Here is a 27,316-nt window from a genome sequence, read left to right on the forward strand (position 1 = left end):
AATGCAATAAACTTCTAATTACTAGGTAACAGTTTGTTCCCTAACTTATAATTTCTGCAGCAACTGTATTTAGGCCCACTCTGAATTCTCTGTTACATGTTTTGTACTGAGGAATTTCATTTCATTTATTTATTTACTTGAGTCTTACCTTTATTATTTCTTTACAAAAACCCAGGGCACCGATAAAAGAGAATATTTATAGCTCAGGGTTGAAATGAAGGGTCCTTAGTGCCCTCTGAGATTGGTTTTTTTCTTGCAGACATTTCATTATCCAGACTAGGTGACTTCATCAGTGCTAGTAGAATCATTCTAGACTGATGATGTTATCTCCTTTGGATAATGAAATGTCTGCAAGAAAACAACTAAACTCAGGGAACCCCAAGTACCCCTAACTCAAGATAGTTAACATACCCAGGAGACAGTGATGGCCAAGGTCAAATAACTGGTTTTTATGGCTAGGGATTAAGAATTAGATGGATATTTTGGAAAGCGGCCTATTTATTTGTACATTGACTTAGAGAAAATGGAAATGAAATGGTTAGGTTAGGGTTAGGGTTAGGGTCAGTGGCAAAATCTAAATTTTTTTACTACCGGTTCTGTAGGCGTGGCTTGGTGGGCATGGTGTGGATTGGTGGGCGTGGCTTGGTTGGCATGGCAGGGGAAGGATACTGCAAAATCTCCATTTCCTCCCCACTCCTGGGGGAAGGATACTGCAAAATCTCCATTCCCACCCCACTCTGGGGCCAGCCAGAGGTGGTATTTGCCGGTTCTCTGAACTACTCAAAATTTCCGCTATTGGTTCTCCGAACTGCTCAAAATTTCTGCTACTGGTTCTCCAGAACCTGTCAGAACCTGCTGGATTTCACCCCTGGTTAGGGTGGAGTGCAACTAATGTGACTGGCAATATTGTGGATGATGTGATTCAGTCCTCCAGTTCAAAAACAACACTTTACCATTTAGTTGCTCTCGTATCATGTTCAATGTGAACCTTATTAAATCAAAGGTGGTCAGGGTAGATCAGATGTGACCTAATGGTTTGAGAGTGAAAAAGTTCTCCGTAGCAGAGGCAAAATGGCAGGGTGACAAAGTTTGTAAGACAACTTCAGCTTGTCAAGTCTAATTTCCCTAAATGGTAGTTCACTTCTGTCAAAATCCTCTCTACAATAGAATATAGTCAATTTACCCATATTGTAAATGGGTTTAGAATTTAGAACAATGTTTAGAGAATATGGAAGCTATAATTTATAACTGTAGAAATGGCAATGATGAAGCAGTTGATCAATTATTGGCCTCTAATTTATCTATATAAAATATTACATTATTGACTAAACATATCCCATAAACCATGAATTGTAGACTGCTAAATGTTCAACAATCCAGCTATTCATGAAGATACAGACTGGCACCAAAAGCAGAAGGTATATGAAATTTGTGATAAATAGTTATAGGTGAGATAAAGTATTCATTTCATTGGTTCATGAGTTGTTCAGGTTTAATATACTGTAATTCATAAACTGGATATGATGATGGACTTTATGTTTTATGCTGTACTTCCACTCCAATCAAAAGGAGTATTACTGATTCATAATATCCGAGGCTCTGTCAAGTGTCCTATTACAGTGTCTTCCTGCTGTCATAAATCTTTACCCCATCATTGCTGTAACTTTATTAGACTTTATTCATCACCATACTTGGCTTTTTAAGGTAGTTTTGAAGTTTGAATTCTAAAGAATTTCTGAAGAAATAAATATACTTTGCTATGTATTCTGAACCATTATTTTTTTCCTTGACAAATCATCCTTTGCCAACTGAAACTTTTAAAATTAAATTACTATCTTTGGAAAACTACTTTGGTCTGACTCCCACTTTTTTTTAAATGCACATGCTAAAATATAGTTGTCAATAGTGTGGATGAAAAATCTTTGTTTGGAAAGTCACTGTCAACTTGCAAAGCTTTCAACTTCACAATCACTTCTTGAAGACTGAGCGCAATTCTTTATTTCAGGGACTTTATTTTCATGTATACTCTTCTTTAATTTCATTGTGAGAAAAATGGGCTGTTTATTTTGTAACTTTGACAGAAGAGCTGAGGGCACTTGGTCCAACACAAAATAGTTTGAGCTGTGCTGAAACTTACTGAAATCAGATATTGATTTTTCTGTCTTCCCTTCGTTGTGTACCAAAATTGTGATGATGTCCTTGTCATGCTGCATTGCCATTGTGGCATAGTATTAGTACAATATACTGGACTTGATTGACAGATGTAGGTCAATCTTCCCTAGCCAATGTCACATGAGCAGTATTGGCTATCAAACCTTGCTGAAATGGGCAAGGAGAGGTTACTGTCAATAATCTGAAAGGCAGGGAATATAATTGACTGTGTAACCTGCAGCCTTTCAGCTGGAAAAGGAATTATCAGGTGAAAGAGGAAGGACCACTTTGTCCACCTCCTGAATTCCTTATGATAGAAGTCAGTGGCTCAAGGTTTAAGCCCTGAAACCTTTGCTTTCATCAAGTCCCAAGGAATCTAGACTGTAATATGATTCAGATGTTTTGGAGTGAGAGCAGGTTTACCTTGCTTCCACTCATCTAGCCTTATGCAAACTAGATACTATGATAAATATTTCTGAGCAATCTAGACATACCGGTAAATGCATCAGACAAGCTTGCCAAAGGGATGATGATGGGGACCTGAGTAGACAGAAAAACAACAGGACAATTATGCCAGACAATTTAGAGAGGATTATAAACACGGCAAGAGACCTGGGACAAATTTAATCAAAGGCTATTCTTCGTAAGTGTGGAACAGGACACTTTATTATCCATTGCTTTCTCTTTGTACAAGGAGCCATCACTACTACGATATCAGTAGCTCTGAGACTTTTGCTTTCCAAATCCTTAGCCTATTTGATTGAATAAGAATTCTCCAAAGGAAAGTAGTAACAACTGCCATTCTTTACACACTTAAAACAACAGTGAATGTAAGCACACAGGATAGAGCAACAAATAAAAGATCTTTATCTTTTTTTGGAATTTTCCCCATCTCTGATAGCTGTTTTTACTTGTTCCTATCTATTTATGTTTTCAATATCTAGCTTAAGTTGGGTTTGAAGAACATTTCTGAACATACATTGATAAAACTGAATAACATTTCTTGGTTCAGGGTGACAAATCACTAATATAAATTTATTACAGACTTCAAAGTAGTAAGAAATACTACAAACTGGATGCTGTCCAAACTCTCTGGGTAAAACTATTTTCTTCTTAACATTGCAATTTATGCCTTATTTGTAATTATCATTTTTCTCCTTTCCTAGCATAGGAGAAAAAGAAATTGAAGTGATAGAGGAAAACTAATGTAGATCCTAAAACCAGAAACAAAATTAGATGTAGGTATATAAATTAAAAAGGGGCTCAGTGGCTAAGATGCTGAGCTTGTCGATCTAAGGGTCGGCAGTTAAACAGTTCAAATCCCTAGTGCCCCATAACGGGGTGAGCTCCCATTACTTGTTCCAGCTTCTACCAACCTAGCAGTTCGAAAGCACGTAAAAAAATGCAAGTAGAAAAATAGGGACCACCTTTGGTGAGAAGGTAACAGTGTTCCGTGCACTTTTGGCATTTAGTCATGCCAGCCACATGACCACGGAAATGTCTTCAAACAGCGCTGGCTCTTTGGCTTTGAAACCGATATGAGCACTGCCCCCTAAAGTCAGGAATGACTAGCACATATGTGCAAGGGGAACCTTTACTTATATAAATTAAAAAGAGTGGTATAAGGGCAATCATAATTGCTATAAAACTGAGGACAAAGAGGGAGGATTATATGAGAACAAGGAATGCTTCTGTTGCTTCTTCTTCTTTTTTATAATAACAAAACATGTTGGATTTCATCCTGGTTTTCAGAAGAAAGCAGAGATAACACACATTATAAATATTGATTTAAGTGAATAATCTGATATTTTAAAAATACTTTAAAATCTTGGTTTGCTTTTAATTCTTTGTGTGTGTGTGGGAATGAACTGCTTTTATATATTAAATGCCTTGAACCTAGTGAGAGTGGAAAAGCAAATAATTATCTCAGATATGGATTACGATATGGAGTATGATACTCTAGCTGTTAATATTATCTGCTTCCCCCCCCCCACTCTCTTTCACACTCTGTGATTATGTTTTACTCATGCTCATCATCTGACTGATTATCATATATGGTGTGGAATAAAGAAGAAATGTCCTAATCTTATTCAATTGTCTTTTTTGCACCCCAAGCTCTTAGAGTTTACTCACCAACTTGGTGAGACAAGTAGTGGGTTTCAATTTCGGTTGCTACCCGTTAGCTTGCGGGCATGGGCATGCTCATGCACGCACACAATGCTTCTGCGCATGCACAGAGATGTCCAGGCAGGTGGGTGGAGCTTCCCACCGCTGCCACTATCGGTTTGCCCAAACCGGGGCAAACTGGTAGAAACCCACCACTGGGTGAGGCATATAAATAGCTGGGCTCCAGATTCTTTCATTTAGTTTGTATAGAGGACAAGGGGAGTTTGACTGATGAAAATACCATCATTGAGTCACAATGTGTGTGAATGTGTATCTCATGCGCATAGGAAAGGAGCAGAGCTTGCAGCGCACGCCATGTTACTGCTTTTTACAATGACAGCAGAAATGTCCTATAGTTGCCACTGTAGTTTTAAGTAGCCACTTGCTTGGCTCTATCGGTCAGGAAACAGAACTGTCTGTGAGTGAAAATGCATTGGATCCCTGTTAAGTGGGAATAAAATGATTAAATCAACCCACGTATATGCTTATTGCTGTCTTCAGTTAGCATGCTGTACCAAGCTAACCAATTTAAAATGCATCATTGCCAATTTCTTTTCATGTTTTGGCATATTCTTCTGAGTGATTGCTTTAAATGATGACTGGAAATGGGTCAGCCTTTTTCTCATGTGAGTGATTCCTCCCATTTCCATTCCTGACACTAAATTTCCTGTTTTTTCCCCCTGAGCTCTTGCACTTGCTGCAATATATTCAATATGACATATCTCATTCATTGAAGAAAGCTGCTGTACTATGAAGTTAATGACTGTACAGGCAGCCAGGAACTCAAGTCACTTTTCTTCCTTTTGTCTTATAATAATGAGGGTGACAGGTATAAAATGCATAATAAAATGTTTCTGCAAGTTAATATCAGTACATGCTTCCGCAGAATCTTTTTTTTAAAAAAAATGTAATGTAATTTTTAAGCTGCAAACAAACAGAAACCAGTTTCCGCTAAGAATTGTAACTCAGGATTTTGTTCTTCCTGTTTTGTTTTTTAGATTAAAAAAAAAAGTTTAGATCTTCCATAGATGAATTTGTCAGTATCAGTTTCTTCTGTTCTGATTTTTCTATCTTCAGTTATTCCACCTTTTAAAGTCCATGTATTTTTCCAAGTAGGTTGTATGCATATTTGCCTATTTTGTGCATACTTTGCATGCAAATTTCTCCCATAAAATTGTCTGAACATTTTGGAATAATTTCCATTTGCATTCTTGTATGGAATTGTTGCTAGTATAGCCTATCTAAACGGCTATATTATTCAGAGATTTGCATCACAGAATTTGGAGAACTACAATAAGAAGTACTTTACATATTGATTTGATAAGTAAGAATTTCATAAACTCTTACAAACAATTAGGTATGGGTATCAAATGTTGGGAAATATAAGCCAGTAATTTCAGTATAGTATTAAAGTATATTGCAACAAAATGTTCCATGTTGAATTTGGATAGATTAGGAAACACTATATTTATCTACTCAGCTTGATCAAGCCAGAGTTCAATCTAGTCTAATGTATATTTGGACCCCATAAGAGAAATGTTATTTTTATATCATTTAAATTCTTCAGATATTTCATAGCAGCATGAATCTATGAGTTCACTTCCTAGTTTATTTTGGGAAAAATAGAGGAAAAATACTATGGAATATTCATGAATATACCTTTTGTTTTCTTTTTTAATGTTAAAATTAAACATTATCGGTGGGATTTTGTACATCAAAAAATTGTAATGAGATTGAATAAGGCAGATACCATTGCTACCAGAATTAGTGGAATGTACCCAAAGTAAAAACAAATGTACACAACAGTTTAACATTTATATAAGCCATTTCATAGATACATTACAGTATTTTCAACTGCCTTTCCCGATCAGTTTAGAGTATTCAAAACATGAGTAATTTATGTATTCATTTTAAACATTTTAATATTTAATTAAAACTTTGGGTGGCTCCCAATCAAAGATTTAAAAACTTACAAAATATTTTTTTTAAAACTGTAAAATACAATCAGTTAAAATGTAAAACATTAAAAACAACAGAAACCTGGTGTCAGTCCCAGGTTTCATCATCTTTGTCAGTCATCATCTAACTAAAGACCCAAGTCTTTAAGACCATATGGAAATCTATAAGGAGGGAGGCCGACCAAACTTCAAGGAGCAAAATGTTCCATAGGGTGAGAACTGCCATAGAAAAAACAGTCTTTCTAGCTCCCATTACATTGCAATATTTGGCAGCCCACCCCATCTGACTTGATAGGAGGGTAGATCTCTTTGGGGAAACGTCGTCCTGCAGTTAGTCTGGCCCTATGCTATGCTATTGGGCGCTCACTGAATGTTTTTTAAGAGGAGATTGGATGGTCATTTGTCTGAAGTAGTGTAGGTTCTCCTGCTTGAACAGGTGGCTAGAGTAGAAAACCTCCAAGGTCCCTTCCAGCTTATTCCTATTCTATTCTATTCTATTCTATTCTATTCTATTCTATTCTATTCTATTCTATTCTATTCTATTCTATTCTATTCTATTCTATTCTATTCTATTCTATTCTACTCTACTCTACTCTACTCTACTCTACTCTATATAAGGCTTTAAAAGTGATGACCAGTATCTTGAATTTTACCTGGAAAGAAAGTAGAAGCCAGTAGAGTTCTTGCTCTGCATGGGTAAACCTCCCCCCCCCATTATTTTGCACCCTTCTGCATTATGGACCAATTGAAGTTTTCAGGTGGTCTTCAAGGGTAGCCCTATGTAGCATGCATTACAGTAATCCAGATGGGAGGTGATCAAGGCATGAGTCACTCCATAAATTATATTCCTTTTCCTTGAAATTGAGTTGACAACATTAAAAAACTTAAATTGTACTTTGATCATCAATGTTTGGAAATCAGACTGTGATGGTGATGCAAAGAGTAACCAGTCTTAGTTGTAAAAGTCCATGGGTTCTGGTGAGGATCACACAGTTCAAATGATAGCATAGGACAATTGGTTAAGTTTCAAAAGGTGAAAACAGAAAATGACAAAATAATGCATCCTAATGAATTAGAGTATGAAATGGTGAAGGAGGATGGATACAAAACATTAGCTTAAGCCATGATATGTCAGCACAGTCGTCCTGTGACAGTATAATATTTCATTATGTTTCATTTCTCTCTATTTCTATTTTTGTAATAATCTGCTTCTGTTAGTTGTCATGTAAATTTCAAGATAAAATAATGTTTGGCTCTGTTATGAATAGTTCATTGAAGAAAAGCACAAGTAGGAGATAAAATACAATAAATTGATTCTTTAATTCTGCCTGCCTTAGCTTTCAGTCTTGGGAATTAGAATGATGTCTCCTTTTGCATTCTTTCTTAATAGCATTTTTTTAAAAAAAATGTATCCATTTCTAATTAGATGCACCAATAGAACTGCCAACCAGCAATTTTGTGCCCAGCTAAGTTACGTACATGTGAAAGAAAAGTACCTATAGGCTCTTCTAATGCTTTCTTGTTTATTTACTTTTTCAAAAAAAAAATAAATTCAGAAATTAAAAGGGCTAAGAGGATAATCCCAGTCAAAGAGTCCATTTTCACTTTTATTTTTAATATGAGTAATTTAAAATCCTATTTAATTCCTGGCATTCCAATGTTCAAATAACGTCTTTGAAATATTCATCTATTTGCTAAACATGGTATCTATTCTCTGACAATCTTTAAGCATTAATCAAAGATCTAGTTACTCTTCACATATAGTATTTAGTGTGTTCATGGAAAATATCTGAATAGTATATCGAACATCCTCGCCCAACAAATGGAATGCATGTATGTATGTAGGCAGGCAGGCATGTATGCATGTGTTTCTATAATTTTACTAAATATTACAATATTAACATTGAAAACTAATAAAATCTAAAAGAATAACAAATTGAAAGTGCAGAAAAGAAAGAAAAAGAGAAAGAGAAAATAAAGAAAAATAAGACTATAGCAACAAAAAAGAAAACAAAAGTAAACAAGTGACTTTCCCTTTCATCATAAGTGTAAATAATTTTAGTAAAATAGATTTTTTTCTTATCTGCCTTCCAAACTAACTGAAGGGCATTAAATTGAGCTAGTGTTAAGCCCGTTCTCAGCTTGGATAATGTAATGTAGTTTAAGTTATCTTGCTAGCCTGAATATTGGCTGCTTTGAGCAGGAAAGAGCTGTCTTGTTTCCTTTGCACATCCAGGATGTGATATGAACAAACCAATTTTCTTGGCTTGTTGTATCTCAAAGGAAGGACAGCCTCTTGTGAAAAGGCTGGTACAATTTATCAAGGTACCGTATTTATCAAGGAGATATTGCTTCCACCGAGCATTAAAAGTATCTGCTAATGTCAAAAAGGGGTGGGGGTGTCATCCTGGTGCAATCATAGCTTTTCAAATCTAAAGCTTTGTTTGATTTTATGCTGTGTGAAAAGAGACAAATTTTAACTGTCTGCTGTTCCACTGTCCAAAAGTAAATAATCAGCACGAAAGAACATTTCAGTTCTTGGCTCTTCTTTTCCAAGCTAGTGCCCTCTGAACACCTTGGGTCTGGGCCTGAATTTCTAACCACAAAGCTCAATGGCACGAAGGTTGGGAGTTTTAAGTCTTGAAGTCCAACATATTCTGAGACTGCCAAGATTTGAAAAGATGCTCTTGTAGATTTTCCCAAATCATTGTAAGAACAGGTCTTGTGGCCACATATCCTCTGTTTTCAGACCCAGGCAGTGGAGTTTAAGATTTGTGGGTATTGTGCTGTGGGTTTTTTTGCCATATTTCATGCATCTCCTTCCACTTATACTGTCATTTTAATGTTGACTATAATGACTTCATTAACTGAAAATAATTATTATAAAGAAATGTACCAGCACTGGTGACTTACTTAAGTAAAATATTATTTGCATGTTTATTAAAGTTCTTTTTTTTAATAAATGAAAGTTTAATTTCACAGTCATTCTTCAAAATACAATTGTGTGTCTTCCGAATAAGTGGTACTAAAAATAATTGGGTACAAACAATGTAGGTTTTTTTTTAATGTTTACAAATTGTGTATATTTCAGATATTGGTGCCATAGCATATTGCAGCATAAATTTTGCAAAGAGAAACGGATCATTTAAAAAGCTTCAAATGGAGAAACAGGGAGGTGAAATGAAGGTGGATTTCTATTGATCAGTAGAATCATGTTGATTTTTTATTTATTCTGAAATGCTCAAGTAAACATTGTAATTCTTTATATTAAGTGAATGTGTACTGAAAGAATTAAAGCATCTGGACATTTAAAATGATCAGACCATTCCTATATTTCATCAGGCCGAAGGGGATGCTTGCCACCCACTGAACAGACAACTGTAGAACACCCAAATTGGGTAGTGTTTATTTGGTATTCCATGCTTTATCCGAAGTGAATGCATACCCTGCCTCTATATTCCTTAAACCCATAGATACCCAGCTAGTCCAAGAATGGGGCCTGAATTTAAAATTACAGTAGAAAACATGAAATTAAATGCCATGATGCTTTTTTTAATGCTCAGGGTTGAGGCCTCTATTAAGTTCCAAGTGGAGAAATGTGCTTTATGTATTTGTATATATTTTGTAAAGTATTTTGGGTCCACCTTTTCTTGTTCCTGAGCAACTGCTCTTCAGAGGCACACTGAAACCAAGACTAGAGGTAATATATAGGCCATCATGCTTAATAGCAAGTGATAGTGTTTCCCTCTCCCCATCAAAGAAGCAATAAAGATAAATATCTTAGTTTCTTTTCTTTTCTTTTTAAGATTTTTTCCCCAGAATTTTTGGCTAAGAGAAAGAAGGAAAATCCATTTCTAATAGAAGTCCTGAGTTTTGCAAAGGAAATAGCACCATCTGCTGATAGCAATAACACTGTTGAAATAAAGTTCTAGACCTCTTTGTTTTAATGTGGAGCTTGCAAGCTGGAGAGAAAGGTACTATTTAAGAAAAGGAATGTGGGTTTTCATGCATTATGTACCTATTTTCATATCTTGAGGAAAAGCAAAGAGTAATACCATTGAATGTGTTTAGATTTAATGTTCTGTAGCTCAATACTTTCTGGACTTTTTTTATCATATGTGAAATGGAGAACAAATAATCAGTGGAATGAGCTGCCTTCAGAAGTTGTGGGTGCACCATCACTGAAGATTTTTAAGAAGAGATTGGACAACCATTTGTCTGAAATGTTATAGGGTTTCCTGCTTGAGCAGGTGGTTGGATTAGAAGGCTTCCAAGATCCTTCCAACTGTGTTATTCAGTTAAATCATGAAAAATTTCTGAATGATTTTTTTTAAAAAAGTTTAAATTTATCTACCAATGACATAAACTGAGCAGGAAGAAGAGGAGGAAGAGGAGGAAGAGGAGGAGATATATACGGAGGGTTCCATGTCTGGAAAATTAAAATGTAGGCATTTGGATTTTTATAAAATAAATGCATGAAAAATTGAAAGCCATGTATCTTGGCACACAAACAAGAAAATGGGTTTTAAATAGTTGTATAAAATTTGCCAGATTTTTTTTTTCCCCATTCCAAACTGATCCAAGTACAAATGAACAGGACCATGGATAGCTTGCTGTGAGAATGCATTCAACAGTCAGGCACAATACCAGATTTGCAGACAAATCAAGCAGAGTTGTCTTTCATTCCAGTACCGTTCTGCAAAATACTAGATGTTCCTAATGTATAGGAACATCTAGTATAATTGGGTATAATTGAATAGAATGGATGTTCCCCGTTTCTGGAAGGCAACACAACAAAATCGATGCCTATGATTTCAGTTAAGAAATAGCTTTTTGTATTTGTAGTTGCTTCAGAACATAAATGAGAAATAACCAGAAAGAGCTTAGAATCCTTACATCCAGACATATAAATACAGTATCCACTCGCCATACAAAACATAGATGACTTATTTATGTAGCTACTAAAACTACTGTTAAGTTACAGTGAAGAACTATATACCTATATTCCATAAGGAAGTTACTGGATTAAATCAGGGGTATATGACAGGGGCAAAGACATGGTAAAGAAATAACAGACAGTATGGTTAGAAACCTACACAGTCAAAACCCTAGTGATTTATAGATCAGCAAAGGTTTTGGACTGGTGCAGTTAAATAATAGCAGCAATAAAAATACTCCCATTCAGTCCGAATGAAGAAAAACAGGAGTAACTATTTCTATAAGAGAAGTGTGCCCTCATTTCTGGTAATAAAAACAAAAAGACATCCATCCTTTCTAAGTGCATGAGGTCTCCTCTCCTATCTTTCACTTGTCTCCTGTTGCTAGATCTTAAAGTTCAAACAAAACGCAATGTGTTTCAGTTGGATACCTGAAACCTTTTCAGCTTTATATTGGACAGCAAATAATATATCCCATTCTAAGTACTATTTTATAAAATATGTGCCTTTTTCTAACCAAATGCTAATGTTTTATTAGTTAGGTACTATTAAATCAGGCCTAGTTCTTAGTAACTTCTTAAACAAATGTCCATAATGTCAAACTTTTCTTACTAAGAGCTGAATGCAGGCTTATTTACCTTCTGGTATCTTTCATTAACTGAGATTTTTATTTTATTTTTTTTACATTAATGAGCATTTTAAGTTTTGTTTTCTTTTATCTAACAAAGTGGCATTAGTATTTTGACTTGCATTTTTTATTTTAGCTGTTATTACTTCCAATTCTGTCTCGGGTTGTTATTCACTTACCTTCGCTACCAGTTCGGAAATGTGAGCACACACAGGATCTTCTGCGCATACGCAGAGCATCAAAAATGGGGCGTGATGATGTCCAGGCAGGTGGGAAGAGCCTCCTGCAGCCACCGCTATCAGTTTGCCCGAACCAGCTGAATACCACCACTAGTTCTGTCATGCTTATAGTACATTCACTGAACAATTTAAACAAATATGAGAACAATATGCATTCTTGTGTTATTCCCTTCCCTATTCTGAACTAATCTTATTCTCTTTATTCTCAAAAGAATACTCAGATTAGGGATAAGGTTAGCTTTATAAATTTCACATCCTTGTATGATCTACACAATTAAATAGTTCACTGCAGCCAAGAAAACAAAAGAAATACCCTTTATAAATTATTGTTCATGTTATGTTAGCTTTTTTATTATTATTTAGCTTTTTGACTGCATTTTCTATCCATGCTTTCTGAAATCTGCCTGTTCATTTGGCATTTCTGTCATCATGTTTGGCGCTTTCCTTCTCTCCTTTCTGACAAGCTGACCCACAGTTACTATTTTTGTAGTATCTGAAATAAAACTTCATGTATATGAGGAATAATTTTCTTGTATCTCTCTTCTGTCAGTATATATACCAATCCTTTCCAGTTGTTTGGTCACAGGATCTTGTTCCAATCAACAAAGACCGTAAGAGGGTGAATTCATCTTGATCTCTCAGTATTATGAACTATATTAACTTTTTAAAAAATATTCGGCAATAATTTGGTAGTATAAGGCACTTCTTTATTGTCATTATTTCTGCCTCTCAATTGATGTTGCTTGAAGACACATGCCTCTCAAAAAGTGTTTTGAGTGTTATAATAGTGATTTAATACAATGTTCCTTGGAGTCAATTTTGTGTATAAAATGGTTCAATGTTTACATAAAACTGCTGTAGGAAATCATCAGGAAACATGAAGGTGAATGTTATTCCTACACTGAGGACATTGAAATCTATGTAACATTTTCAGATGTGAGTTCTATATCCTTCAAGGGTTCAGTGAGAGAATAATATTACATTGAATGCAGACAGAAATGGACTTCATCATGTGGGGTCATAACTGTAGAGAAGTAGCCTATTCTTTCTTTTGGATGCAGTTATACTTTTTCAAATATCTGACACTAAGCTTGGGGGTGCATGATGATATGGGTCTTTCTTTGTTTTCCTAAATTAAGACAGCAGTCAGGAATAATTTTTAAAAGCTTTGGACAATGCACTAATGGTATCTTTACTTACTTGACTTAGAGGATGTGATGACATCCTCTAAGCTTTAGTAGTGTAATATACTGTTTACAAGAGTTGCTTTGAGTCTACTCTGGAAACTCCAATTAGTGAAAAAACCAGTATCCATTTGATCTTTGGGAGAATTCAAAAAGGTCCTTTTACACCTGTGCTGAAAGCTTTCCTCTGGCTGCATTTATTTCCATTTGAGTTAAAGCATGTACTTTTAAAACTGTACAAAATTAGAATCTGAATACCAGGAGGGAACCCTTTCTTATGTATTTCATGTTTTGAGGTCAAATCGAGAGATTTCTTTTTTGTTGCTATTGGCCTATTATAACCATCTCAGTTAAATTTTTAAAGATTATGGTGTTAATAATTGCCAATGTAAAAAATCCAACCAACTAATTGATAATTTTTTTAAAAAAAGAATTCTGATGTGCATTTTATTGAACATTTGAAATTAGATATGCACAGAATGTTAAGAAGTGTGAAGGGGAAGGGAATAATAGCACTCAAATCTACATGTTATCCAGGAAGCATGAGTCACCTTGGTTCACTAAAAACAATGGTAATATTTCCTAACCATTCCTTATACATACAATATACATATAATACACAAACAATATACATACCATAACTCTTGCTTCAAATTATCTCTTCAAGCTCATATTCTGCAGAAGCCTAGATTAGAAAATGGTCTACATTTGATCACCTGCATGATGTTCTTGCAGTCAATTATCCCAATTAGAGATGACAAGGATACTTGCTTTTTGTGGCTGATTCAGAATAGTGTTCTATTTTGGAAGTGGGGAGGGGAACATGGTTAATTCTGACTTTTGCAGAAACCTGTGTGAAAACCTCTGTTGAGCCTTGAAATTTCTCTGACACAGGAAGGTCTAAGGGCTAAAAACTCAGCAAAGTACAAGCTTTGCATATTTACCGTAGTAGTAATTCGAGGTTTATGGCAAAATTCTGCCCAAATCCTCCTCTCAGACACAATATTGGGAGGAAGGGGCATTGGTGATGCTATAGGGAGATCTCTTTATTATACACCTGGCTTTGGGGAGGTGAAGTGGTAATCCAGGAGTATGTACCCTGTTTCCCCCAAAATAAGACATCCCTTAATAATAAGCCCAATTGGGCTTTTGAGTGCATGACAATAAGGCCAAGCACTTATTTCAGAGTTCAAAAAAATATAAGACAGGGTCTTATTTTCGGGGAAACACGGTATCATATTCAGGTTTTCTCCAGGAGTTTCACATTCCTATACACTTGTTCTGTCTTATGTTTGGATGAAGATGGTGCCAATTTGGAAAGGCAATCAGTTGATGTGTATGAATGTTGCTCATTCTCAATGACATTATGTCTATCTGTATTAATGTTCAAATGTTGTACAACCATCTATTTCTGTTCCCACTTCTCATGTATGGTGTTTTACTTAAAAACATTCTCTATTGTTTTAGGGTCAGGTAAGGGGAGAATGCAAAAGAATCTTTCCTGGTTGTTTTTCTTACTTAAAGGCCCAAACATCTACTAATTAACATTCTGTGTTTTAAATTAAATACATATTTGAGCTGAATTTGCATAAAGCTTCTGTTCTGTCATGGAAGGGTGATCAAATAGGATGTCCAAATCAGAGGTGGGTTTCAGCAGCTTCTGACCAGTTCTTGAGAATTGGAAGCAGAAATTTTGAGTAATTTTGAGAACCAGTAAATACCACTTTTGACTGGCCCTGTCCCCATCTATTCTCTGCCTCCTGAGTCCTAGCTGATTGGGAGGAAATGGAAATTTTATAGTATCCTTCCCCTGCCATGCCCACCAAGCCACGCCCACAGAACCAGTAATATTTTTTTTTAATCCCACCACTGATCCAAATAGAAACTGAGCAAAGGTTCAACAGAAATAAACAGCTGTTTTCAAAATAGCGCCAAGAAAGTTACAGAAAGAAGCTAAGTGTAAATGTCCCAAACAATATGTAAGGAAATCTTAATTGCAAGTAAAAAAAAAAGTTCTTCAATACAAATTAATCCCAATGCATTATATGTTTCTTTAATTCAGAAGAAAAGAAGAATCTCAAAAAGTGATTCTCCTTTACAAACAGTATTCTTTTTCTGAATATTTTATTTTACATCTGTCGCTCAATTGCAGTAAATTCCCCTTGCTATGTAGCAAGTTAATGCTGAAGATTTAGACTGCATTCTATACAAGCATATCTGAATAAATTAGATTTCCTTTTGAATAGACATTCATAGGATTGCTTTTACAAGCTTATCCTTGTAAGGGAGAGCTTATTTTGAATCATTTGCTTCTCTGAATGAACAATTGATGGAGTGTTACTTCTTTTTGTTATACCTGCATTATATATGACTTAGCAAGACCCTCAATTGACAGTAAAATGTATGTCCTGTTAAATTAGATAACTGAATCCTTCCCTCACCCCCAAGAAATTTTCTTTAGGCTTATGAAGTATTTGGACTTCAAATAGGTTTTTCAAATGTAGGAAGATTACAATCATATATGAAGGAGGGGAGGGAATTCTGGATTGAACTTCTCATTGAACTAGATTATTCTTTTCCACTAGAACAGTTATTGTTTTGTCAGGATAATTTAAAATTATTGGACGCATCCATAGATGTAATGATTTGAAGATCTTTCTCTAAATATTATGGTAAACCTAAGAAGTTGAGAAATAGTTTGTTGGACCTAGTCTATGACCAGCCTTTTCTGCTACATACATCTGAGCAACATGAACTCAGATGTATGTAGCAGAACATACTACTACATGTAGAATATATGCAGCAGTTGGAGCATATGCTTAGCAATATGAGCAATATATGCAGCAGTTGGAGCATATGCTTAGTATAGATTGGATGTTTCTCTGTCTAAGAAATAGACAGAAAGTCAGGGAGCACAGAGAAGAATATTAAAGCAGTTCCTTTTATTCAGGAAAGATACATCATTCACATAGAGCGAGGAAACGAGAAATGAAGTCCTACTACAGCTATTCTTTTACCCATGGTGACCCATGTTAAGCACTCTGTTTTATTATCCCCAGATACTAGACATACAATGACTGAATTAGTCTTATAAGCGTAATGGTAACATGCTCAACATTTCCTGATATGTGCCATTTTTGTGACATGAGGTTATATTTTGCCCATAAGGTCTGGGAGTTGTATGCGAAGAATAATTATCAAAGGGGGTATCTCCATTACCATCAAGGACATTGGAAAGAAAACTGTAAGTGCTTGATCTTTGCAGTTACATAACCTGTCTGCATGGATTTAAAGCTACAGTCTGGTTTTCTTTAAGTCAGACTTGGCTCCCGGTAATTTCATGGATATATCCAAAAAGGTTGGTTTTATTTTTTGGTCCTATCTCTACTTTTTGGTCCTATTCCTACTTAGTTACCAAGATGGCATTTTCAAATATTATCTGGATTGCTTTGCACTGATAGTTTATTATTTGAGATGTGAACATTCTTCTATTATGGCATGATAGATAGATGGAGTCAACTATTCTATTTTTGCAACTCCTTTCCATGCATTTTTAGATACAGGTCATTAAGTTGTAATTTTGAGCAAACTCCCTTTTCAACATTGCCCACTAGATAATCTAATGTAGAAATCAAGAAAGGCTGCATTAAAAATAAAATCAGGGAAAACTAATTTGAATTAGTTATAAATATTTTAATAATTTACATTAAGGGGAAATAAAAGGAGATCATTTTCACCTATGCAAAGAGATCAGTTTCAGATATACAATTATTTTCAGCCTTGATTATTTTCCTACTTTTTAAAATAAAACCAAAATAAAACAATGGAAAGTTGCTATAGTTTTTAAACATCCAAGAATAAGCCCTTTTTCCTACCTTCCCTCCTCTTTCTCTCTCTCTCTCTCTCTTGCAGAGAGAGAGAGAGAGAGAGAGAGAGAGAGGGAGGGAGAGGGAGAGGGAGGGAGGGAGGGAGGGAGGGAGGGAGAGATCTTCTATTGTATTCCGTCCAACTCCCATATAATAGTATCTAGGAAAAGAAAAATAAAGAAATTAACGATTTGTAATGCAATGGAGCTATTCTGGAGTACTGTGGAGTCCTTGGTACTCTCTTAGCCTGGAGCCTGGATCCTCATTTTACTGACCTCTGAAGGATGGAAGGCCAAGTCAACCTTAAGCTGGTCAGAATCGAACTCCTGGCAGTGAGCAGTGCGATAGCCTGTAATATTGCATTCTAACCACTGTGCCACCACAGCTCCTACGGCATGTTTAAATACTTTAATATGTATCTGAATTATAAGAACCTTGTATGTTAAATTGATAAAAATATTTTTGTAGGGTAATTGTGTCCCAAGTATAATCCAAAATCTTCTGTCACAGCCTAGTGAATCTTGTCTTAAAATCTAATTCTGCAGTTTTTGTCCAACACTGATATATATGAAGTTTGCTTAATGTTAAATACCCATAAATAGGATGTTGGGTAGAAATTAAACATTTGTTCTTGATAACTTTCACTGAATTACATATTTAATAATTAAGAAGCAGAGGAATAAAGTGCTTTACAGACCTTTTTGCTCATATTGACAATACCAGAGCTGTACCTAATGAAGGGCAACGTCACAAGCAATTTTTGAATTCCTTGAAATGCCTCTCAGAAGTTAATACTAGTAATTTTTAATGTAGCAAGAGGATGAATATTATATATTTTTGGATTAATCATGCTCATTGCTTCAATAAAATAAAATGCATTGCATATGATGCAGAATCTTTTCTGTCCTTCCCATCTAGTCTTGGTTCTTTATCATCCACAATTTTTTCCCCTTTTTTGGTTGTACAGTCTCTGGCCTACTACTCAAAGGTCATATACAGTGCTCATCCTGAAAAAGATTTCAGAAAGACATGCTGATAATTGTATATAGGATAACTTACTTGCAGAATATGTTATTCCACTGAGCAATAGTGTTTTCAACTCTTTTCTGAGTGGTGGGGAACAATTTGGGTATTTTTTAAAGTAAGTTTTATGTACAGAGGAAAGACAGTAGCCAGATCCAAGATTTCTTTCAGTTGTGCTCAGAAAATACATTAGTATCTGATGATAGCAATGGGTGTATCTTTTTTCTGGGGGGGGGGGGGAATAACAGCATTTGAGAGATCATATAGCATAATCAGTATTTTACATGTACAAGAATTTCTGTTAAAAGTAACAATGTTAAAAATTGCCGATTAGGTCTACTCAAATTGCAGTCAGTAGTTTGTCCCAAAATATCCTGATGTCTAATAGTAATCTTCAAAATGGTGTTGGATGCTTTGCGCTTCCAAGTATGCATTTCAAGACTAAATGTAAATCAATGCTTCATTCTTCCTTTAACCTCTGTGAGTCATGTATACAGCGTTTCATAAATTATCATCAGAAATGGCTGAGCTGTTCATGTGGAGACTGTTACATCTGGAATAAAAAAAAGGAGGAGGAAATACATATTCATAGCATTTTGAGGAATCAAAGTAGCAGATGAGAATTGTTCTTTGTTTCTAGCATCTAGAATATTGATAAAGGCAGCAGCTCCTATTTAACATAATATATAGGACAACTCTAGTATAAACACTGCAAGTTGAAAAGAAAAGAAAGTTAGCCCTAGATCAGATCTTTCTTGTATCATACTCATGTTAGAATCAACTGCAGTAATATATCTTCACAACATGGTATGAGTATTTTTACCAGCTCTTTATATACTTTCACCATTATAAAGCTTTACTAACTCTTCCAGTGCTTGATTGAAAAAGCCCATCCTGAGCCTCTGAGATCTTCCTACTACAAAACAGCAATATGGAGACTTTAAAATCTTTTACAGAGTTCCCATTCCACCAAGAAAAAGATAGATTATATATTTAAGTTTTTCTTTTGGGTGTGTATATTTCACTTTTGTTATATGTGATCAATGTACATTTGATGTTTTGTCCTTCCATCCTCACAACAGTCCTTTGAAATAGGCTGGGAATAAATGATTTCATTCAAAATAATCCAAAAATCTTCACAGCTGAATGGTGTTTTGAACTTGAATCTTCCCATTTTAGCTCTATGTCTGACCACCATACAATCACTGCCCGAAATGACTGATGTAAATCTCCCCATTTGTAAATGCATTTGAAGTAGTTTCAAATCCTCCCCTCATAATAATGCTTATGTGATTTTTTTAAAAAAGTGACTTTAGATTGGTTTAGAATTAAGAAAGACTCTTTGTCTCATAGAGTTGCCTGTCTATTTAGGGTAACAGTTGCTCAAGGCAAAATGAGAGTCTTAACATTCCCAAATGACCAAGTGCTCTATTGCTTAGGAAAGAAAAACAAAAAACAAAACTGAGCAAATTAGACCAAATCCTATTTGTGTATGTTTTGCCACCTTGAAATTTTATGGTTACAAAACCCAGAATTTTAGGACATTGTTATAATAAACATATGTTGCATCACAAAAGATATACCCAAGACTGTGCTAGTTTTAAAGTGTTATTTTACTGTTTTATCTGTTTAGCTTTATGTGTTGTTCCTTTCACAGGGGCATATGTGCTGCAGGTCAAAGCAACCGATGCTGATGACCCAACCTATGGAAACAGTGCCAGAGTGGTTTATAGCATTCTTCAGGGACAGCCATATTTCTCCATTGATCCCAAAACAGGTAACTGACATTCAGTCCTTTGGAGTGTTTTCTTCTTTTCTCTTCCATGTTTCAGGCTGATTTGGCACTTACTGTATCTCCACACTCTTTATCTAATTACAAAGGAAGAAAAGAAATGCCATTAATGCTCACTGAAAAATGCCAACTGCTTTCTTTTGATAATACAACTGTATTCCCACTTCAGAAGCAACTGCTGAACAAAAGGACTAAACAGATGTTAAAGAACTGTACAGGTCCTGTTGCATAAGAAAAATTCTGTGATTGTGTGATATAGCTATTTTCATTTTACTGAGGGTTCTATTATATGAAATAGGAGTAGCATTCAGGACCGCACTGGAACAGTTCCAACTTGCATGAGCTTGGCAATTTAACCAAAAGCTTTCTTAGCTGAGCTGCATTCGTGCCGTTCTATTTCTAACCAAAATTAGGCAGCTGGTTTAGAATATTAATTTGGGCAGTTGCAAGGAAACTATGGATCTCCAGAACTTAACCCTTATCTGGCTTTATCCCCCATTCTGGCCACTGTTAGGATTTCTAGTTCAGCACTATCTGGAAATGCACAGCTCTACAGTTCTCATTTTTATTAATTCAATTTATTAATTCAATTTATATGCCGCCCTTCTCTGAAGACTCAGGGCGGCTTACAATGCATTTTAAAAAAAAATTATAAAAACATTTAAACATTAAAACATTAAAACCCATTCACACCATTCATGGCCAGATCTCACAAGATCGCAACAGTGAGATCAACAGCCCCAGGCCTGCCGGAAAAGCCAGGTCTTCACCACTTTTTGGAAGGCCAATAGTGTGGGGGTGGTCTGGACCTCAGGAGGTAACTGGTTCCAGAGAGCTGGGGCAGCCACAGAGAAGGCCTTCCCCCGTGGGCCCGCCAGCCGGCATTGTTTAGATGATGGGACCCGGAGGCGACCAACTCTGTGGGATCTTACCGGTCGCTGGGAGCTATGTGGTAGAAGGCGGTCTCGAAGATAACCTGGTCTTGAGCCATGTAGGGCTTTAAAGGTAATAACCAACACCTTGAATTGTGCCTGGAGACCAATAGGGAGCCAGTGCAGCTCTCAGAGAATTGGTGTAATGTGGGTGTATCTAGGTGCATCCACGATAGCTTGCGTGGCTATTATAATGTAGCATAACAATAGAGAAGGAAATCATTTTATTCATAGCATTTTTTCCCCACAAATGTTAGTGCAGTAGTAGTAACTATTAGTTGCCATCAAATGATATAGATTACAGGGGTGTCAAACTGGTGGCCTGCGGGCCAGATGCATCACGTGCAGGCCATGCCCACCCCAGCTCCACGAAGGGGGAAAACATTGTGAAATGTCATGTGATGGCAACGTGATGCAGTGAGTTGACACCCGTAATATAGAATATATAGAACTAGGAATCCCATGAATGCTATTAAATATATTTAGATCGATTTTTAAAAAAAGCTGCCTATTTTTGACATAAAAAAGTAGCTTCTCGTGACATCCCTCTCTTAAACCTAATAGTCTTCTTTTACATGTTTGTCTCTGAGGGAACATTTGTTTAAGAGATGCACCTTCTGGTTCTACCATGCAAGCCCCATTTCCCTTAGAATAGCTGGGATTGTTTTATTTTTGTTTTTTTTCCCAATGACTGTCTTCTTGATTGACATATAGAATATTAAAAACCCTTTGCTTCCTGGCTGATCAATTATTCCAAGAATACAATCTCTCTATGGAAAAAAAAAAAAGCATAGCTATGTATATTTCTTCCATCAATTTACAGCAATCTTGTGTTAACTACATATAAAATATGTGAGTGGTAGGGACTTTGGAGCATGTGCTATGCTGATAAGCTCCTATAATTATATTTTAATCTGGTATTTTAATGAACATTGGTGTTCAATGGAAATCTGTCCTTTTTTCCCTCAGCAGCCTGCTTTTGGCAGGTAGCGGATTGGAGGATGGGAAATGGATGTTAATGTCAGCCTTGTTGTTTGGAGGTCATTGGATGTGGTGGGTAGATGCATAAACAGACAGAAATGCTCATGGGATTGGAGGACAGTTAATTGCATATCTTGTCCTATATTTTGAAATGTCATTCCTGCTTCTGTATTTAATAATTCAATGACTTAACCAAAATGTTCCACACTAAATGCTGCCAATTGTGTGCCTTGAATGCAAGGCAGACAGGGCTGCTGGTCTGCCTCCTTTCTGAAAATGGAATTTGTTTTCCCAATGAGTCCCTACTTGAATGTCAAATGGAGTATTAAAAACCCTTGCTTCCTGGCTAATCAATGCGTGGAGATGGAAGCAGCATAACACAGCACAAGCTCTCCAGAGGTCATGTTCCTTGTCAAATATACTCTGTTTTAACAAAAGAACATATCAGAAAAGTGAATCAGTAGCTTTATTTTATTTTATTTTATTTTTAATTTGGATGAGCTACCTCCCTCTTCCACTTGCTCCAGGAGATAAAAATCACCTCTTTTTAATGTTTTCCCTTAATTAGATCTCACTGGCAATAGAGAAGTTTTAAAATCCAAACTCCTGTGTCTTTTACAACATTTTTGGATCAGGTGAATGACAATACAGAAATACCCTTAGGAAAATCTGCTGTTCTTTTCTTCTTTATTAATTATAGCTGAAGGAACCACCAAAGCAGGAGCAAGTGAATTTCAGTTTTAAATACTTAGCATTGCAAAGACATTAAGGTTATTCATCATAGGATGAACAAAAGACACAGGCTTCATATTAGAATAAGAATAAGAATAAGAATAATTTTATTTCTATACCGCTCTTCTCCCGAAGGACTCAGGGCGGTGTACAGCCTATTAAAAGCACAAGGCAAACATCAATTAAAATAATTTAAAATTATTAAATAATTTGGCTCAATTTAAAACCCCAGAAATTTAAAAAACCCAATTTAAAATTATTATGTTGATAGCCCGGCCTGGTGGAACAACAGGGTCTTGAGTGCACAGCGAAATGCCTTGAGGTCGGAGATCTTATGCACTTCCGGGGGCAGTTGATTCCACAGGGCTGGGGCTCCCACAGAGAAGGCCCTCCCCCTGGGTGTCACCAGCCGGCATAACTTGGCCGATGGCACCCTGAGGAGACCCTCTCTGTGGGAGCGAACTAGTCGGTGGGAGGCTATTGGTGGCAGAAGTCGGTCTCGAAGGTACCCAGGTCCTATGCCATGGAGCGCTTTAAAAGTGGTGACCAACACCTTGAATCGCACCCGGAAGACCGGGTGTGATTAGGATCAACTATAAAATGTAAGCTCTACAGATGCTTAACTTGTTATTTAGGACTTGATCTACTGATCAGTAGGCCCTCAGATATAACCTGATTTGTCTTTATATCACAGATAAAGGGGTATCTGTACATACCATATATATTCCCCCATAGTACACAAAACATAGTCTATATAGCGCTGTGCTCCAGAGTTTAAACTATATACTTTTTCATTCTATCTTTCTGAGTTAATGGATATTTTGCCATTTTCATATGGCCTAGAGATACTTAAATTGTGGTTGACATAACAATGTTCTCCAGCATGGATACAGGATATAGGAAGGCAAAAGTTATTGACTCCAAATAAGAACTATTGCACCAATTTCAATCCTTACAAAAACCATTACAACCCTGTTGAAAATTCTTAACAAAATTATGCCTTTTCTGTTTTCCTAGCCAAAGTAGCATTCTAATAATAGGGTGTTGAACCTGACTATCGAAATATTTTTAGATGTGGATTTTGGCTATTGGAACTTCTTTCTTTCATTCCCTGCACTTCTCCAGTCTACAATAGCATTTTCTTGCCTTCATCCTAGAATAGATCAATCTACAGATTGTTTTTCTTTTCTTAATGTTGGAATTGGGGAGTCATTTCCATTCTCCTAATAATGCTGGCAAACCTCAATAGTCAGCAGCAAAATGGATGAAATATACCATTTCACAGTTTAAAATGTATTACTTAAAAGGTACAATTATAACTGAACAGCACTAAACACTTAAGGACATAACTATAATTGCAAATACCCAAGACATCTAAATGATGAGGAACTAGCCTAAAGCTATTTAGAAAAAGAAATCATGTTAATGTAAAGAAAAAAAAATCATTCCCCTTGAGGCAAATTCAGTGATTTACATTTATTTTTGAATGGGTAAGCTTTGGCAAAAGACAATCAAGAAAACCATCTTTGTTCTCGCTCAGCCCAATTCTATTTCCTTTGGAGGCCTTGAGTTTATTTATTGCTGTAATTATCAATTTACACTTGGGTGATAGGAAGAAGGATTAGCCTTGAAAATTAGTGTTGGGTATATCTATCAGTTGTGCTTTCCCTCAGTTTCTCATTTTTCTGACCATTAGTTTCTTTCTGCTTTTGATCTTTGTTGTTTTTTCAACATTACAAAACTAAGTGAAAAGAAATCTATGCGTTAGAAACAAATGTTCTGTTCCCACATCAGATATTTAGCTTATATTGCAGTGCTATATGACTGTGTATCTATTTTTAATGTCCCTGATATCACTAATAGGTAAAGGTTCCCCTCGCACATACGTGCTAGTCGTTCCCGACTCTAGGGGGCAGTGCTCATCTCTGTTTCAAAGCCGAAGAGCCAGCACTGTCCGAAGACGTCTCCATGGTCATGTGGCCGGCATGACTAAACGCCAAAGTCACATGGAACCCTGTTACCTTCCCACCAAAGGTGGTCCCTATTTTTCTACTTGCATTTTTACGTTCTTTCGAACTGCTAGGTTGGCAGAAGCTGGGACAAGTAACAGGGGCTCATCCCATTACATGGCACTAGGGATTCGAACCACTGAACTGCCGACATTTTGATCGACAAGCTCAGAATCTTAGCCACTGAGCCACCATGTCCCCATCGATATCACTAATATCTATGTCTATAACATGTATATTTATTCCCCTTCTGGTGAGCTAGTATTTTCAGTTTACAACCTCACAATGTTATTGTGCTCTAAAACTTTTGTGAATGGACACATGATAGAGTATCTCTCTATAGTATGGCAGTACAAAAAATAGTTAATGAATCTTCAATATTTCTCGTCTTGAAAGTTAACTACATACAGTTATTTATTTTGGCTAAGGGTTTATGTCACAACACAAACATACTTGCTTTTCAAAAGACTGTTTCTATTTTACTGACAATTGGAGCAGAAATCAAGAAAGAAGGAAATATTACATATGGGCACTTATAAACATGCCAATTATTTTTGTTTTTTATTTCTAAATAGAAGACATGTCACAATAAACATTTGGATGGGAAAATTTACTGTTTTATTAGGTAGCGTTTTGGTGGAATGACAGCCAGTTGCTCTTGCACTGAATTATTAGAAAGACTAGAATTATTTGTTCAATACATGCATAAATATAATTATATTGTTCTTCTCTCAAACAGTGTCCTTTACCAGATAAATCCAGTTCCTCTCTTCAGTATGTCAGCAAATGCCCAATATACTTTCAGCCTCGGGGTTTATCTGAGTTCAGCCTGGTTCCAAATTCATCAGTCAGGGAAGTTCCCACTGGGATATTTTAACAGGACCTATTGCCTGAGGTTAAAGGAAAACACATTACTTCCATCCTGTTTCCTCTTGCATATCCTTCCGTACTAGCCAATACCACAACCACCTCGGATGCTCAGGACTCCCTAAAAAGACCATTTATTTGATTTATTTATTTTAGTTAAATAATGCACATGACTACTCATCTCAAAGTGACTGTGGGTGATGTACAGGGAATAAAACAAAAACAAAACATGTGGTGCCCAAGGTTAAAATACAAAGTCCAATCACAAAAATAAAACACATCACCAACATCAGAGATTGCTCATATATGTGGAGGAGCAATCATGTTTTTGGAACCTTTTGAAAGGGTAACAGGATCATATCCAGATTTTGAGGGGGACGAGGGAGGGATTTTGTTCCATAGTGCAGATGCAGTCACTGAGAAGGCATAACTCCAGGGCCCAACAAGGTGGTATAATTAGTGAAGGACACATGGAGGATGCTCCCTCTGCTGCATCTGGTAGGGTGATCAGAAACAATGGAGGAGAAGCAGTCCCACAAATAGCCTGTAGGGCTTTATAGGAGATAGCCAGCACATTGAATCACATTCAGGAACCTATGGAAATGGATGGACCCATATGGCATGGTATTCTGGAGTCGCTGAAATACAACAAAGGTGACTGATTGGGAAGATATCAGATGGAGACTTGGCCACAATATATTCCCTGCTCCAGTCTTCTACTTAAACCTGCTGCTTCATTCTACCTAATGTAGGACTTCCCTTGATACCCATAGTTGAAATATATGCCTTGCTCAATCCTCAGTCCCAAAAGAAGATGATATAGGGACGTCAACAACTTTGTCCAAATTTAATACTGTTCATAGGAAACTATTTTTAAACTGGCAGATGGAAATGATGCAATGCAAAAATTCCGGAGCATCGTTTTATTACCTTGTAATATCATAGTATAGAATTCCTTGTCTCTGGACAGCAATGAGTACCAAATGATATATGTGCTAGGGGACACATCTTAAACTATTCTGAATTCTGTTTCATAAATAAATAGTTAACAAAGACAGTATTTTTCCTTCCTAAAGGTGTTATAAGAACAGCCTTGCCAAACATGGACAGAGAAGTTAAGGAACAATATCAAGTTCTCATTCAAGCAAAAGACATGGGAGGTCAACTCGGGGGACTGGCTGGAACCACAACAGTGAATATCACTCTGACTGATGTCAATGACAACCCACCAAGATTTCCCAAGAGTAAGTTTTCTATTATCAAACTCAGAATGAAAGAGATTATGCTAAATGGGACAAGAAACCAAGTGGGTTGATTTGGTTTTTTTTTTTTTTTTACAGTCTACAATCTAGAGACCTTGCTATGAAAGTTGTTAACAGAAAACAGATATTACAGTTTTTGTCTCTTGATACCATATATAATGTGTCAGAATTTATCCTGTCAGATAATCAGAATATTATTTATCATTGCAAACAGTCCCCAGTTTAAAGACAAGTTCTGTTCCTGAAATATGTCCTTAAGCTGAATTTGTACAAAAACTGTACAAATGTGTTATTCATAATACTATATATAGTGTATTGCACTCGAACCATTGTGTATTTAACTTGAATTATTGTATTTTTAACTCAAATTTTGCTACAACAGACTCTGTCTTAACTATACATCCTTAATGTAGGGCATTCTTAACCCAGAATTTAATGTATATCATTTGTCATCAATTGAACTGTACATAGACAACTTATAATTTCTCAAAACATTAGGAAAAGAAATGGGAATTTGAGTAAATTGGGATGAAGCATTACGTACAAAAGAATTGTGGGGGGGGGGAATTAAGATTCCCCACCCTCAACC

General features: G+C 36.1%; 1 protein-coding gene across 1 annotated transcript in view; it reads left to right on the forward strand.

Moving 5' to 3' along the window:
* The window catches only part of CDH12 (cadherin 12), a 172,330-nt gene that overhangs the window by 79,501 nt on the left and 65,513 nt on the right, over positions 1-27,316 (forward strand). Inside the window, exons 3-4 of the mRNA XM_070942578.1 lie at positions 19,810-19,929; positions 26,542-26,709. Coding sequence (XP_070798679.1) covers positions 19,810-19,929; positions 26,542-26,709 — 288 coding nt within the window. The remainder of the gene's footprint in view (positions 1-19,809; positions 19,930-26,541; positions 26,710-27,316) is intronic.

The sequence above is a fragment of the Pituophis catenifer genome, unplaced genomic scaffold (assembly GCF_029215685.1).
Source record: "Pituophis catenifer annectens isolate HBS135680 unplaced genomic scaffold, rPitCat1.0.hap2 SCAF_3, whole genome shotgun sequence".
In the NCBI taxonomy this organism is placed as follows: Eukaryota; Metazoa; Chordata; class Lepidosauria; order Squamata; family Colubridae; genus Pituophis; species Pituophis catenifer.